This window comes from Brachycentrus maculatus, unplaced genomic scaffold (assembly GCF_059751285.1).
Source record: "Brachycentrus maculatus isolate JH-2025_06_01 unplaced genomic scaffold, ASM5975128v1 h1tg000421l, whole genome shotgun sequence".
NCBI lineage: Eukaryota > Metazoa > Arthropoda > Insecta > Trichoptera > Brachycentridae > Brachycentrus > Brachycentrus maculatus.
The window spans coordinates 76571-92717 of record NW_028281169.1 but is presented as its reverse complement, the minus strand read 5'-3'; the positions used below and the strand labels follow the sequence as shown (position 1 = coordinate 92717).

At 42.3% G+C, this 16147-nt stretch overlaps 1 protein-coding gene across 2 annotated transcripts in view; it reads right to left on the bottom strand.

Moving 5' to 3' along the window:
* Positions 1–244: 244 nt before the first annotated feature.
* The window catches only part of LOC148302668 (excitatory amino acid transporter 3-like), a 52494-nt gene continuing 36591 nt past the window's right edge, over positions 245–16147 (bottom strand). For both annotated transcript variants that reach the window (XM_088271195.1, XM_088271194.1), the window contains exons 3-7: positions 2480–2559; positions 1380–1797; positions 1067–1258; positions 836–970; positions 245–707 (exon numbers count right to left, since the gene is read on the bottom strand). In XM_088271195.1, the coding sequence (XP_088127321.1) occupies positions 533–707; positions 836–970; positions 1067–1258; positions 1380–1797; positions 2480–2559 (1000 nt within the window). In that variant the 3' untranslated portion in view covers positions 245–532. The remainder of the gene's footprint in view (positions 708–835; positions 971–1066; positions 1259–1379; positions 1798–2479; positions 2560–16147) is intronic.

Genomic DNA, 16147 nt, shown 5'->3' with positions numbered 1-16147 from the left:
TTTGAATCTGCAAGTAAGAAATATGCGAAGCAATATTTTACAAGTTAGTTTCGAGTCTAACTCTTATATTTCTTTATTAATTAATATTAATTACTATAAGTTATATTATAAATTATACCAACTTATATTTAAACTCATTAAGTAATTATTTGACAATGCTGATGCTACTTTTAAGAACACACTCGTGAATGTATCAAAACATAATTGTTCGAATGTGGTGCAGTTTTATCGGTTTTTGTGTTGATTTCCTCTATTGATACAAAATACATTAATTTTTTCTCACTATCGAACGTAATATTATTTTTTGTTACATAAAAAAATGTAAAAACGTATTTCATAAATCCTACAAATGAATATTAAACTGAAACTGATTGAATATAAATACAAATGACGAATAAACCTTAAATTATTATGACCATATTTAAACTGGTTCGATACAATCGGATGATCAATTTCACTCATTTATATTTTTGTTAGAGATTAACGCAAACTTAAGTTTTTAAGGAGAACAAATAAATGTTGGTATGGCACATTAGATGCTCAACTTGTCTTCGTTGTTAGCCTTCCCTAACTCTTGTAGTTCGTGCGGCTCGGCGTTGGCCTTGTCCATCTCCGCATCTTGCATGATGTCGGACTTGCTGAGGTGCGCGATGATGATGGTCCCGAGCATGTCACACATCACATTGATAGTGGTTCGGAAGCGGTCACTGAAAGCCAAAGATACAGTTAGTCTTATAATATCACGAAAAGTGTTTCTAAACCGGAAATAGTGTATTCCGAAATAGCAAGAAATATACATGGAATGAACGAGAATAATGAAATAACACAGACTTACAGTAACCAATCGACAGCAATAATAATGGTGACATCTTCAGCCGGCAGGCCGACTGTATCCAACACCATCACCATGGTCACCAGACCGGCCTGAGGGATCCCCGCCGCTCCGATACTCGCGGCTGTGGCTGTTACACTGCGCATTAAAAAAATCAGATGGATTTACACCGTAACCATTTGTTCTAAATCAGCAAACAATATTATCATTGACTTTAAAATAATGAATTTATACCAGATTGCTACGATGTTTCCGAATGATAGCGGTACATTTCTGAGTTGAGCGATGAAGATGGCAGCCACAGCCTCATACAGAGCAGTTCCGTCCATGTTGATGGTGGCACCGATGGGAATAGCGAAGCGAGATATTCGGTGGTCAATCCCCATCTTGTCGCAGCAGCCGATGGTGACAGGCATGGTTGCGGAGCTGGAAGTTGCAGTGAGGTGATGATTGCGACACGGTATAATGCCTCCACTCGTTTGCTAGCCATTTTAAAAACACAAATTAGTAAAAAAAGATATCGGTTGAAATAATGAAATGAAATTACCTGGAAGAAGTGCCGAAAGCGGTAGCTAACACCTGCCCCATTTGGGCGAGGTAGCTGATTGGTAATTTTCTGGTGATGATGAAGAAGATGACTCCGAGGGTGCCGAAGCCGTGCAAGAACAGCCCAATTAGGACAGTGATGAAGTACCACCCGAGTTGTCCCACCATCTCCGAGAAGCTCGCTGTCTCCAGGATCTTGGCCATGACGAGGAAGAACACGCCGACGGGGGACATCCAGATGACCCAGTTGGTGATGATCATCATGGCCTCGGAGAGAGACAGGAAGAACTCCTGAAGAGGCTTAGCTAAACGGCCCATCTTGCCGATTGTGATTCCCAGGACCACGCTGAAACTGACCAACCCCAACACGTTGGTGCCGTCGGCGTACATTCCGCCGATTTTGTATTCCGTCAGTTGGGCTGCAATAAATACATAAGTAATATTTAATTACATTACATTCGGACAAATGAGAAGATGACTTTGTTTTATAATTGACATAGAACAGTTTCCGCTTCAATTACTAAGAATTGTAGTTCATGTGATGCTTCAGACGTGATTTAAATTAATAGTGTTAAAAAAGCCACCCTTATTTCTCTGATTTATTTTAGGTGCAACCATTTTTTTTTTTAAATAAAGGCATTTATTTTAATTCAACTATAAGTATGTAATTGAGAATGACATGTCGCTCACTCCTTTCAAGAACGTCATAAATCAAAATTTGTCAATTTTCAGTTGTGCATGTTTTCGGAATGCCCAGAAAATGCACTATATCCCAGCAAAAGAGGCATATTTTTAACGTAATATTTACCCGCTACAGGGCAAAAAAAATCTGTTTCTGTATTTTTAAGAAAATGTATTGTTTAATTATTTTTTTTTAAATAAACTAAATATTTTTGAAATGGAGAAAAAACCTTCAGGTTTTACCTAAAAATCTGTTGCACAGTACAACGTTCAATAAGTGGCTTAGTATTTATTTTTAATACATTGTGTTATATTTTCATACTTTAAAAACGTTCTCCTGAAAAATCAAGTTTTTTGATTTATGACGTTCTTGAAAGGAGTGAGCGATGTGTTTATGCATTGTAAAAGGATAGTATTTACTTGTAACATTATCCGGTTTGGTAAGAACAGTTCTGTACTGGAATATAGCAGCTTGCATGAGATTTGGTGGGAACAAATTTCTGTAAACAAAAGAAAAAACATTTTATTAACTTAAGTAATCACTTTTTCAATGTGTGTCGATTGGGTAAGTAATTATAAATTTTAATACAATTACTTATCTAATTGACACATATCCATAGTGCTAGGTTTTTGAGAAAATAAATGGACTAGAATAATATGATAAATGTAATTTTGATTATGATTCAGTCGGTGAGGTTTGACTTCAGGATATTTAGTTAAGAGTTGGAGATAAAGTCTGCGTATGAAGCGTTTCAATTACGAAGAGTTCTGTGATTATCAGGATAGGGGAACAGACAGTATCTGCAAAGAGGGAGACACGCACAGTTCAATAATACACAGTGCGGTGCCGTCGCTATAAACAGTGGTATAGAGTAGATAGAGGAAGTACCGTATAGTACGTAAAGGAAGCACTATGGAGTGCAGATGCATTTCCTCGCAACTCATTTAAAATAATCTGGAGTCATTAGTATCAGTCAGAGGGAAGCCGGTTCATGCTGAGGTGCACTTATATGTTGTATCGCTGATTGTACCTACTTACTCGTGAACATACTTAACCACACTATACAATGCGGGTTGCATTACGCTCTTTCAATTATCCCTAAATTCAATCCGAATATGCTATCAAAGAGATCCAGAAACTAACTAACTAACTAACTAACCATCACACCGCTTCCCCGCAGGGGTAGGCAGAGAGAATAGAGCGCCACACCACTCTGTCCTTGCAAACATTCTTCGCCTCTTCCACGTTCATGCATCTCCTCATACATACCCGCCGATTGTTACGACTCCTAACCTGACCACTTTCAAGTATTTGGCATACCTGATCGTGCCATGTTTTTCTCGGTCTTCCTCTGCTTCTTTTCCCGCTAACATTCGCCTCATAAATTTGTTTTACCGTTCTTTCCTCACTCATTCGTTCTACATGTCCAAACCATCTCAACACACCTTTCTTAATTTTATCGATAATGCTTATAAATGTGTTGGTAAGATATAAATACATACGTATTTCAATTCAATACTGTTTTCAGGTTGTGTTTGAAAATAGGAATCATATTGCTGCAGAGTGGTGCTAGAATATAGGACCTACACTCTGAATCCTTAACATTAACCACAATACGAAGGGACCACAACCCGAATCATAAATTATTGAAAATCAGCACTTATTAGCTTATGTAAATATTGTTAGTGACTTAAATTGCACCCGTTTATTTATATCCATTTGAGTTAGGAGAGCAAAATTCTCAGGGGGGGGGGTGAGCTAATTTTGTTTTTGTAATAAACATCATTGTCTGGCGAAGTCCTCAAATTACTTTTTTTTCTTTTTAAATAATGGTATTTTTTTATTAGTTTGAATGTACGTCTGATCTCAAACGTTGAAAAGAATCGATAATAAAAACCAAAATTAAACATTTGTACAAATAAATATCTTTAAAGCGGAATTCCATCAAGCGGTGTCATTAAATAAGTTTAATCTAGAAAACATGTCAATAAAATCCATTAGACTTTCACGGCCATTCGCTGGCTGCTTTTTTCTAGGACGTTTCAGCGCGCATCGCTGGGAGGGGGTATCATCGGAGCGTTGTGTTACTTTTTTAAAACAGTATTACTTATTTGTCAGTTTCATTATTAACATTCTGCAACATAATAAGACGCGTGATAACCCAATAAAAAGCGATCAACAAGAAGCGTGTTGTTTGAAACAAACACATGAAAACTGCTCAATAAGTTGTTTCAAATGAAATATTTAAAGACAGCAAAATTTCTTGCGAACAGAAATAGTTTTGGAATTAATGATGGAGCACTTGTGGCAAAAATTAACCTAATTTTAATTTTAATAATATATTAAAGCAAAACAGCTGGTAGGTACCTAACAGTAATAATAATACGCACGGGCCAAACGTGATAATTATTATTGTTTTAATTTGGCTGACAACAGTTTTTTATAACGAGTTTTAATCGAGAGTTTATTATTAGTCAGTATTAACCATGTCTCAATTATTATTTTAAATATATCCGCCTCGTAGATTAACGCTTAGCATAGTTCACATAAACAATAATATACCTATATACGTATGTATGTATATGTAATCTCACGACAGTAATTAAAACGTCATTGCACGATCCGGAATATACAAAGGCGGACGATGCAGATATGAGGAAGTTATTTTTTCAGTTCAAATTTAATTATCTACCATTCATAAAAAAAGGTTAAACAAATATAATTTTTAGCTAACTTTATACAGAATCCGATATTCTTCAGTGATACAAACCGTGATCAGCGTTTTCCGTGATCTTATTACGAATGATAAAATATTTAACGGGAAATAATAATAATATTTTTGTTTAAAAAATATCCGAAATGTTCCCAAAGGAATGCAGGATAAAAGTATGTAGAGAGTCGCAAATAGCGGACGTTTATATAGCCACTGTGTAAAATAAAATAACAAACGAGCAACTGACTCGAAATTAATGTAGTTTTTAGTTGGCTGAATTTCATAGAATCATCGTGTCGCTCGTATTCACAATAATATGTATATGACGGACATTACAGAGTGAAGATATACGTAGGGGAGAGGACCCTATCCTGGACAGGTCCATACCTTGGTGAATCGGTTCCCGTCGGCCATGTACGTAAATATTCGCAAATCTTTTTTAATGTCAGAACGTAATAATGTCCTTTAGCCATTGCATTATATTTGTGGCGCGGAGAGGCTACTTATATTTTTATTAAAATTAAAAAAACGATTTTTGTGCATCAAAAGTAAAAATTTCAAGCAACACTCCAGTATTAAAAAAAAATTAAGGTAAAGAATTTGTTGTTACTTATTTGCATGCATCTGTGTACTGATTATATTGGCTATTAAAAAATATCTTATTATTCATGAATAATATACCCTCAAAAACGTTACTGTCAATTTGATTGCTTTACTGTACGTCCCGTACCTTGGGCCATCTCAGGGTACCGTACCGTAATTTGGGCCATGAACAAAGTACGTAATTTAAATTATGTTTCATTCAATGGTTTTTTGTGATTTAAGGATGCCAAGGAGAAAAACAATATGTTTTCTATGGAATACGGTTGATACGCGGTGATTGGAGCCATCAGTTTACTAGTTTACTAATCTCAAAATCGTAATTAAATTAAAGAAAACTGATTGATTTTTATAATCTTTTTTCTCTCTAAATGGTTATAATAGCATTCAAAGAAGTTGTAGGCCTTTAATTATTTTTTAAAAAAAGGAAATTTTTTTAACTATATAAATAGTTTTACTGAGCGATTACTTTATATAACCAAGGTACGATACCATATGGTCCAAGGTACGCGACCGTACCGTACCTTGGGCCAAGAGAAGAGGTTTTGTAAAATGTCATTCCTATGTATATATACCATGCTTGATAAACATATGATACCTTCTAACAATTAGATCATAAATAACCGATCTATTCGGTTCAATAAAAAAATTGACGTACTTTCAATTAACGAAAAAAACGGCCCAAGGTATGAACCTCTCCCCTATAATAATAACCTATAATAATAAAGGAACTATAATATTACTATATTGACGGGTTCAGGCGTATTTATGTAGCTATTATAATCGTCTCGGGCTTTTTGCCAACGAACTTTATCGCTTTCTTGTGTTAAAAAATTAACTCGCCTTAAGTTATAAATACAAATAAATTTGTTGGCTTTATCACAATATTTATATAGAGCACGTGTTCTTTTATTACCTCCATTGAATGTTCTTTAATCAATATAAATTAACTTGCGACATGGTACCGACTACCGACTACCGACTACCGACTACCGACTACCGACTACCGACTACCGACTACCGACTACCGACTACCGACTACCGACTACCGACTACCGACTACCGACTACCGACTACCGACTACCGACTACCGACTACCGACTACCGACTACCGACTACCGACTACCGACTACCGACTACCGACTACCGACTACCGACTACCGACTACCGACTACCGACTACCGACTACCGACTACCGACTACCGACTACCGACTACCGACTACCGACTACCGACTACCGACTACCGACTACCGACTACCGACACTAATATGCGAGAGTGAAGCGTGGAGTTGGCAAAAGAAGAATGAAAGTAGGCCGAATGCAGGCGAAATCCGAACTCTCAGTGCCGCAAAACGATGTAAGATAGATGATCGAATGATGAAATAAGGAAAGACTGCAAAGATGAGATAAGCATTATCGATACAATTAATAAGGGTGTGTCGGAGATGGCTCGGACATGTGGAAAGAACGGTAAAACAAATTTATGAGGCGAACAGGAGCAGATAAAGGCCGAGGAAAACTTGGTATGATCGAGTTTGTCGAATACTTGAAATATGTACGTGTCCACCTCCGTAGTGTAATTAATGGTCAGCACGCTCGGCTACCGTTCTGGAGGTCCCGGGTTCGATTCCTAGGGGAGGTTCGAATAAATATAAGTGTTTCTCACTCAAATATTTATTAGATATTACCCGAAGCGCAGGTCTGATCACCTTTCCTTCGTGTGTTTACGATCAAGATAACACTGCGTTTATATGATGCAGTGGTCCCTTGCACCATCGGGTGCGGATGAGGGTTTGAAGAAGAATGTGCGAGTAGATGCATGAATGTGGAAGAGTGGTGTGGGTATAGTTATATTATTGCGCACTTAAATATATTATTTATTAGTAAATATGTAGGTATACTCACACACACTTACACCGAATATTATTCCAATTATTATCTTTGTAAATATGTACTTCAAACAAATTCAACCTCAATTCAGTCGTCACATTATCTACCACTCTATATACTATATACATAACCTGTGACAAGTGATGTATATCTATGTATTTATATGTATGATTGTCTCATAGTGCAGTCAGTTTTATGTACTCGTAACTACACGTATTCTCATATTTCTACATCAACATGCAAGTCTAGCAATATCTCACATCTCAATACTGAATATTAAAGCATTAGTTAGTATTAAATTGAAGAGACGCGCATTCCACGCCCGCTGTAATCATAGAATCTGGATCCATCTGATTGTTATCACTATCGACGCTTTCCACAGCTCACATTTACATCTTCTCCGCTTTCGTCGCTTTAATATTATGAATATAATCAAATTACCGAGGCAATCCCACTTTATCGAAAGGGAACGCAATAGAGCACATTTCTGGGATATTATTTAATCGGATTCCACGAGAAGCGGAAGCGACCATTTCCTCTGAGAAATTTCATTTCCATTTTTAAAATATGATTCTGTTGTCTTATACGAGCCGCACTTATACTTCCCCTCCCCGGGCGAATCTACGCTAATGTAGGTCTCTATCTATGTACGAGTATATAGATGCTAGCACACACCTCCAGCACCTCCATTCTGTTTTATTGGTTTTTGAAGTAGGGCTGACGTACTTAACAATACAGTAGGAGTCGGTTATTGCGCGTCTTTTATAACTCGCATTCGGATATACCGCGGTTTTTTTTTAAATTTTTATTTGAAGGTGTTCGGCGTAAAAAATACATACATACAAGCACTGCGAGGTAAATAAAAAAGACCTTAAAAGAAATAAAGGTCAAAGTTCTCAATATAAGGAGTTAGTCGATATTCTAACATACCGAGAAGCGTTGCGAGGAATAAATAGAGACTGCGATTGGATTGCTCGAGGCGTAAGATAAAAACCCGATGAAAATGGCGCAGTTGGTTTTCCAGAAAAATTATATTCTCAAAAAAGATCTTTTGGAAAAAAAAACAGCGGAGAGATTACTGATTTTGTAATAAGTTATTGTGTTTCGATATTTATTTATATTTTATAAAAATAATAAAGAAATTTATAATAAATAAATAATTTATATCGCGATGCGCATATAACGCGGGTCGGATCAGGCAAACCCGAGTTATAACCGACTTCCGCTGTACTATTTTATGTACAGAAGGTTGAAGGGAAAATAATTGATTTACAGAGAGGTCCCGCCATTCGCAGGTCGCGGGTTCGCTCTTAGCGCTACCCGTCCTCGTCTCCGCCCTCCGCTCTAGCGGGGGTAGGTGCAGGGGCTTGGGGCTCGAGTGACCCGCGGCCTGCTGACGTGCCGCGGGATGAGTTATCACCAGCCCCGCCATACGACCGAGAGATTTGAAGCCCCATTACCTACGTACGAGTATGTACACCGAGGGTTTCGAGCTAAATAAAGTCTGGGAAGCGTTCATATTATTCAACTTTTTATGGTTACTGAGAATTTTCGAAAAATGGTATTTTTTACGATAAATTGTAATAAAAAAATGAATGTTAATACAATAACTGTTTTCTTGAAGTGATTTTTGCCACTGGCGGGAATCGGACCCGCGATGCAAGTTTCGCAGTCGAGTCTCTACTCGACTACTACTTCTTGATTTATTTATATTTTTCACGGTAGACGGTAGATTTGAACAGGGACAATCGGATAATTTAGCGCGTATTCACGTCCTCGTGATGGGAAATTAATTTGCACTTATTGCAAATTTAAAAATGCCGAGTCTCGGGATGTTTAAGCTTCATATCAAAATTTGAAATGATTACCATTAATTACAAATAAACCTATAACATTATTTTAAATTCAGCTTTATCGTCTGAATACATAACCTCAATGACGCATGTACGAGACGTCTTCCGTCCGCACAAGACTGTATAAATTCCGGTCTCCTCTGCGGCGCAAGAAGGGGCAAGTCCCGGCGGTTTGGCGGTGGCGTAAATACCGCTTGATGACGCGATGGCCGCAACCGCTGTACCCAGTTGTAAGCTGGGTACAAAGCGCTGCACCGACAAGTCAACCTCTATAGCCCTGAAAAGGGCTTTCCGAAACAGGTCCGTGAATCGGTGCAAAGAGGCGAAGCGGTTCAGGCTGGCGGCGCGGCGAGGTTTCAGAGATCGGGAGCGGAGGAGTAATAACAAGTTTCGGTGTTAGAACTGAACTGCTTTATTGTCGCGAAATGCGCCCTCTATATACCCGGCCGTGATCGCGTACCGCCCGACAGTGGGAAAGTACAGCCAATCAGCGGCCGGGGGAAAGAGACAGCCATATTTCTGTCTCTCTCTAAGAGGCACCGGACGGGCTACATTTCTATACCGTACCGGTGCCTTTACAACAATGAATTATATTTTTAACTATTAACTATTTTCCTAAAAGTAACTTAACCTAGCCTAGAGCTTAATTCTCCTCGGTATGGGCAAAGACCACCCCCGAAAGCGACACATTATAGTCTTTATTGAGGGGGCAGTACATTGCGTACACATACCGAGGTCCCTAAGCTAATTAAATATACACAAAATCCCTTCTTCGGGCCGCAGTGTGGCGGGCAGCCGTCTCGCCCGCCGCGCGCCCAGAGTTCCTTTTCTGGGCCGCCGCACGGGGTACGCGATGACGTCGCTTACACTCCCCACCATCCCTACGTGGGATCCTTTGCTGCGACGACATCTTCTTCTTCGGTCCATCTCCACCTTGGGTCGTTTCGTGTCAGTGGGGGGGTCATCTAAGCTCCATTTGATGCCCTTTGAGGTGGCTGCATCTTGAAGGCGGTTATCATCGGCCCGGCTGCACTTTGCAGCATCTATCTTCGTTTTCGTCGATTCGACATGGGTTCTATTACCCGAGCACAGATTGGCCGGATGGCCTCTGCGAGTTGCCATCTTTCTTAGCGTCGGGATCACGAGGTCAGTGTTCAGCAAGGGTCCCAATTTGTCATGAACGCCTCTCGTCGTCATACCGGTTAAAAACGATCCATATCGCTTCTCCCGGCGCCTTCCGAACATCTCCGTAGCGCGCATCTGATCCCGGGACATCAGCTCCAGCGGGAGAGTTCCCATCGCGTCTACAGTACAGTCAGTCTTCAACGGCTTTTCCAGATTTTGTTCTGGCGAGGTGGTGAAGATCATGTCCCCGGCCTCCTGCGCACTTCCTTCGTGCGCGGCATTGCCCAGGGTGATGACGGAAGAGACGTGCTCCTCTCGCCCGAGTGATTCTGCATTATGAGTGGCTTTCGCTTGCTTTCCCAGATGTTCTTCTGGGGGGGTGGTGAAGGCTAAGTTCCCGGCTTCCTGCGCACTTTCTCTATGCACAGCGTCGCCCAGGGTGGTGATAAACTTTCCCCGTATCTCTGCTTCTGCAACGTCGATGGCCTCTACCGGCTTTTGTAGATTCTTTTCTGGCAAGGCGGTGGAGATCACGTTCCTGGCTTGCCGCACACTTCCTTCGTACACAGCTTCCCTCAGGGTGGTGATGGGAGCAGCCTGCTCCCCCCGTCGTTGTTCGTCAGTAGCGTGGCTGATCTTCTCTCGCTCTTCCAGATTCTCTTCTGGTAAGATGGTGAAGGACAGGTTCCTGGCCTCCTGTACACTCTCTTCGTGCACAGCATCGACCAGTGTGGTAATAGGAGCGATCTGCTTCCCTTGGTTCCGTGCTCCCGCAACGCAGATGGCCTTCACCCGCTTTTCCAGATTCTCTTCTGGCGAGGTGGTGAAGATCACGTCCCTGGCTTGATGCGCACATTCATCTTGCACAACTTTCTTCAGGGCGGTGATGGGAGCAGCCTGCTCCCCCCGTCGTTGTTCGTCAGAAGTACAAACGACTTTCACCCGCTCTTCCAGCTTTTCGTCTGGCAAGGCGGTGAATATCGGCTGCCTGGTTTTCCGCGCACTTCCTCCGTGCACAGTTTCGCCCAGGGTGGTGACGGAGACGATGTACTCCCCCCGTCTACGTGCGTCTCTCGTCACTATGAGAGAGGCGTTATCTTGCCCAATCAGCAACTGTGGTTGTACACTCTTGATACTACCACCAGTGAACGTGGGTTGGCGCGGCAGGCTCAGCCGTGTCAGAGTGCTGGCTCGCATGGGGTAGGCGTCCCTACTGCTGCCGGACACTTCTAGTTCGATGCGTCGCGATGTATCATCAACTGTGCTCATGCCACCGGCTCCTTGAATCTGGATCCCGTGAACTCGTCCTGGAGCGCCGATCGCGTCGGCGACTGCGGCGTCGAGGAGGGTCACGGCCGATCCCTCGTCCAGTAGCGCGTAAATATCTTTATGGCCTTCGGGCCCACGCACACGTACTGGTATTACTTTGAGTAACACCGAGTGTCGTGTTGACTCGTAGACAGTAGCAACTGTCCTATTTCGTTCCCCGTTATCGGAACGGTTCCATTCTGTTTGACGCGACGTTTTACTCGCGGCGCTAGCCTCAGCTCTCCCGTTTGCGTACACGGGCGCGTTGCGGTAAGTGTCGTCACTCGCGGTGCTGGCCTCAGCTCTCCCGTTTGCGTACACGGGTGCGTTGCGGTATGTGTCGTCACAGTCCGATCTCGACGGCTCGATCTCGGCCGAACGTGTCTCGCTGAAACCGGCACGACGCGACTCATGGAGTGACTCGTGGTGGGTCGTTCGGCATCCATTGATCCCACATACACGACTTCTGTCACACTGCGGCGCGCGATGGGTGTTTCTTAGGCACGAGAAACACAAATTCTTCTCTTTCACTATTTGCCAGCGTTCGCTGACCCTCATGTCCTTGTAGTCCGGGCACGACTGTAGCCTATGCGACCGGGCGCAAAGGTCACACTTCTTGTCGACCGACGATCGCGGTGCCGGCGGCGGCGCTGTTGTCGCAACGTTGACGTGGTGGTCGCGGGTCTTCCGGTTGTTCCCTCGGACATTGCTCACTGTTTCGGCACCTCCGGAACGTGACGCTGACTCGGCAATCTCCTCGAGCCAGCGGGCGAACTCTCCGACTGCAGCTCTGTCATCGGTGCATCGGCGATGGTTCCACCAGATCACCTTCATACACAGGGGCAGCTTGTTAACTAGTTGGCTCAGTAGTTGTGGGGTCGCCAAGTAGCTCGCTCCGTAGCTTTCTATGGTGGTAACCACATTATTGATGGCACTGGCCATCTCTAGCAGCGATTCCGCCGATCCACTTCCATCGAGGCACTGGAGTCTCTCGACACGAGCGAGCATGGCTGCAACGATGGTCTCTGGCTGCCCAAAACGTCGCTCCAGCTTCTTGAAAATCTCGGGAACGTTTTTCGGGTCTAGAAGTAGGGCGGAGACTTCTACCTCCGCTCGTCCTCGGAGTGATAAGTTGAGGCGCAGCAGGTTTTCGGAGTCGGACAAGCGGCACACTCTCGTTGACTGCAGATACTGCGCTCGAAAGGCTGGCCATTCCAGCGGCTCTCCGGAGAATGTCGGTAGGTGCTTAGCGTTTGACTGGCGGGCGATGAGGGCGGCCGCGGTCCCGTCGTCTTCCATCACGGCCGGGCGGGGGCTCCCGGTGACGGAGTTCTTGATGGCAGCAGCCATCTCAGCAAGCGCGCTGGCCATCTGCGCCATGGGGTCGGCGGAGTTGTTGACCCACCTCTGTGTGAGTTCAGCACTCCCCAGTTCCGTGGGGGGGATGGCAGCCGGTTCTGGGACGGCATCTGTGCGCTGCGGGCTCTTCGGAGCCGTCTGGCGCCGTAGTCTGGCGCGGAGTTCTCGGTTCTTCGCTCTCAGGTCTCTGACCGTGTCTACGGATTGTCCGGCCGCGGATTCGTCGGAGTCGGAGAAGTCAGGTTCCGAATCGGGCGTGGGCTTTGCGGACCTCCCAGAGCGTAGCGAATGCGTCATCTTCGTCGGGGCTGGCGTCACAGAAGAAGATCCGGCTCGAAGGACCACTTTGTACGAGACGTCTTCCGTCCGCACAAGACTGTATAAATTCCGGTCTCCTCTGCGGCGCAAGAAGGGGCAAGTCCCGGCGGTTTGGCGGTGGCGTAAATACCGCTTGATGACGCGATGGCCGCAACCGCTGTACCCAGTTGTAAGCTGGGTACAAAGCGCTGCACCGACAAGTCAACCTCTATAGCCCTGAAAAGGGCTTTCCGAAACAGGTCCGTGAATCGGTGCAAAGAGGCGAAGCGGTTCAGGCTGGCGGCGCGGCGAGGTTTCAGAGATCGGGAGCGGAGGAGTAATAACAAGTTTCGGTGTTAGAACTGAACTGCTTTATTGTCGCGAAATGCGCCTCTATATACCCGGCCGTGATCGCGTACCGCCCGACAGTGGGAAAGTACAGCCAATCAGCGGCCGGGGGAAAGAGACAGCCATATTTCTGTCTCTCTCTAAGAGGCACCGGACGGGCTACATTTCTATACCGTACCGGTGCCTTTACAACAATGAATTATATTTTTAACTATTAACTATTTTCCTAAAAGTAACTTAACCTAGCCTAGAGCTTAATTCTCCTCGGTATGGGCAAAGACCACCCCCGAAAGCGACACATTATAGTCTTTATTGAGGGGGCAGTACATTGCGTACACATACCGAGGTCCCTAAGCTAATTAAATATACACAAAATCCCTTCTTCGGGCCGCAGTGTGGCGGGCAGCCGTCTCGCCCGCCGCGCGCCCAGAGTTCCTTTTCTGGGCCGCCGCACGGGGTACGCGATGACGTCGCTTACAACGCACGACTCGTAACTTGACACTTGAAAACGGCAGCGGCAGTCCGCAAACAAACAATTCATAGAAATAGGAAGCTACTCTATACACCAGACCTTTTATTAAATAAAATAACCATAATATCGCCGTCATACAGGAGAAAGTGATCAAGTGCATTTTTTACAAAAACGTGACCATTGACTATTTGATATCTTACTAGCTTAATATTGCCCTGAAAAAAATCAGAAAGGATTTTAAGCTTGGAAGTATAATATATTGACTTGTTAAAAATGACTAACTGCATTGATGTTTATTTTCTTGCCAAGCAAAAGTGACTTAAATGGCCCTCCTGAACATTGTTTTGTTTACGTTTTGTTAGTTGGTCACTTTCTCCTGTGCGACTACGATATGTTACTTATTATTAGGCGTTATTTTATTAAATTATAGTTTTCCAAACGCATTTCATTTGATCAGTGTCCGGTTCTCGTCGTTACCGACATCATCAGACTGGTGACCAGTCTGACGATGTCTGTAACGAAGAGAAGTGAAGAGCCATTTTAGTGAAAAGCGAGAGATGACGTCATAAAGAAAGATATGAAGTAACACTTGACGTCAGGAAATCTTCGTTTTTCGTTTTGTTAAAATGAACAAGGTTTACCGATTTTCTCGTGACTTTTTTTCTATGAATTAATAAAAACGACCGATGAAATGACCCTACTGTATATGTGGTAACAGAAAAATACGATAACCTACCCACACAGAACACAGAACACGGAACACAGAACACGCACAATAACGTGTTGCCAAGTCGGTAAAAGGATAAGAAAATAACGTAATATATATTTTGATTGTGTTTCCGACACATCCATATTTCCATTTTGTGGAGAGAAAAGGAAATAGCAATAGAAATATTGAAGGACTCACATCCGAATACTAATGTACATTCGTCCTGAGATTGACTTAAAACTTGCGAAAACTCTTCGTGTGGGAGGTAAGGATTAGGCGTTTCTTGAAAAATATTACTTGTTGAGATTGTTGTGTTTTTTTAATAAACCAAATAATATTTGAAAAATGAGGAGACATTAAAAAGCAAAGCGATCTTTTATTCAAAAGACTAAAATAACTGACAGCTTTACTTTACGAAATTTATCACTTTGTTATACGAAATTTGAGTTAAAAATTGATTTCTTAATGTTTTTCTACATTTTGAAACTATGTAGGTATGATGGTAATTGAAGATTTATTAAATAAAATTTATTTAATTATCTTTAAATCAGATACAATACTTAATTTAAAAGCAGAATTATTAGAAAAATGGACCATTATATCCCTTTCCGGACGTAACGTATGCTTTTCGTTTCGTAGTTGGCCCCGCTAGGATTTCACTAGTAAGTCCCTAGTAAGACGAAGGCTCCCTGACTTCACTATTGCCTACGCAGTACACACATTGGGAACACACGTATTGGGAACATTTCATTCCTTTACAAGTGAAGTCAGAAGTTCGGCCTATATACTCGTATCTGCAATGAGGGATAATTGCGAGTGAAATGTATCGAAAGTAATTCCTAATATAACAAAAGTTCAAAGCGGGTGTAAGGATATAGTGTATCATAATATTACATATGTGATACAAATAGTAATAGTAAGTATTAAGATTGCAAAATAAAAGGAAGAAATTCCAAAATAAAATGTTGATGCTAACAGCTACGATGGCTTTAATTTTATAACCGCCTATGGTGAAAATAAACATTGAACTGACTAAATGTACATATTTAGTATTATAATTTTACCCTGACAAGTGAATTACGCTGTACATTTTTTTTAAATACGCAAATCACGTTAAGTTATCCCGACGCGCCAAAGAAAAAACATCCAAAATAAGACAATTTTATTTATCATTCATTAAATTAAAATAATATATCGGAATGTCGATGAAAATGAACATTTTCAAACCGGCATTAGGTACACGTTTAGACATTATTATCAGTACTATTTTTGATATTGTTGCATGTGCAGTAGAGTGGGCCGATGACGTTTTTTTGCGAATTTAGCAATGAAAGCGGTCTAAAAAGTTGCATTTTGGATTGCACATAACGAGAAAAATATTTAAAAAAATATTCGATACTACTTTTGGCCCT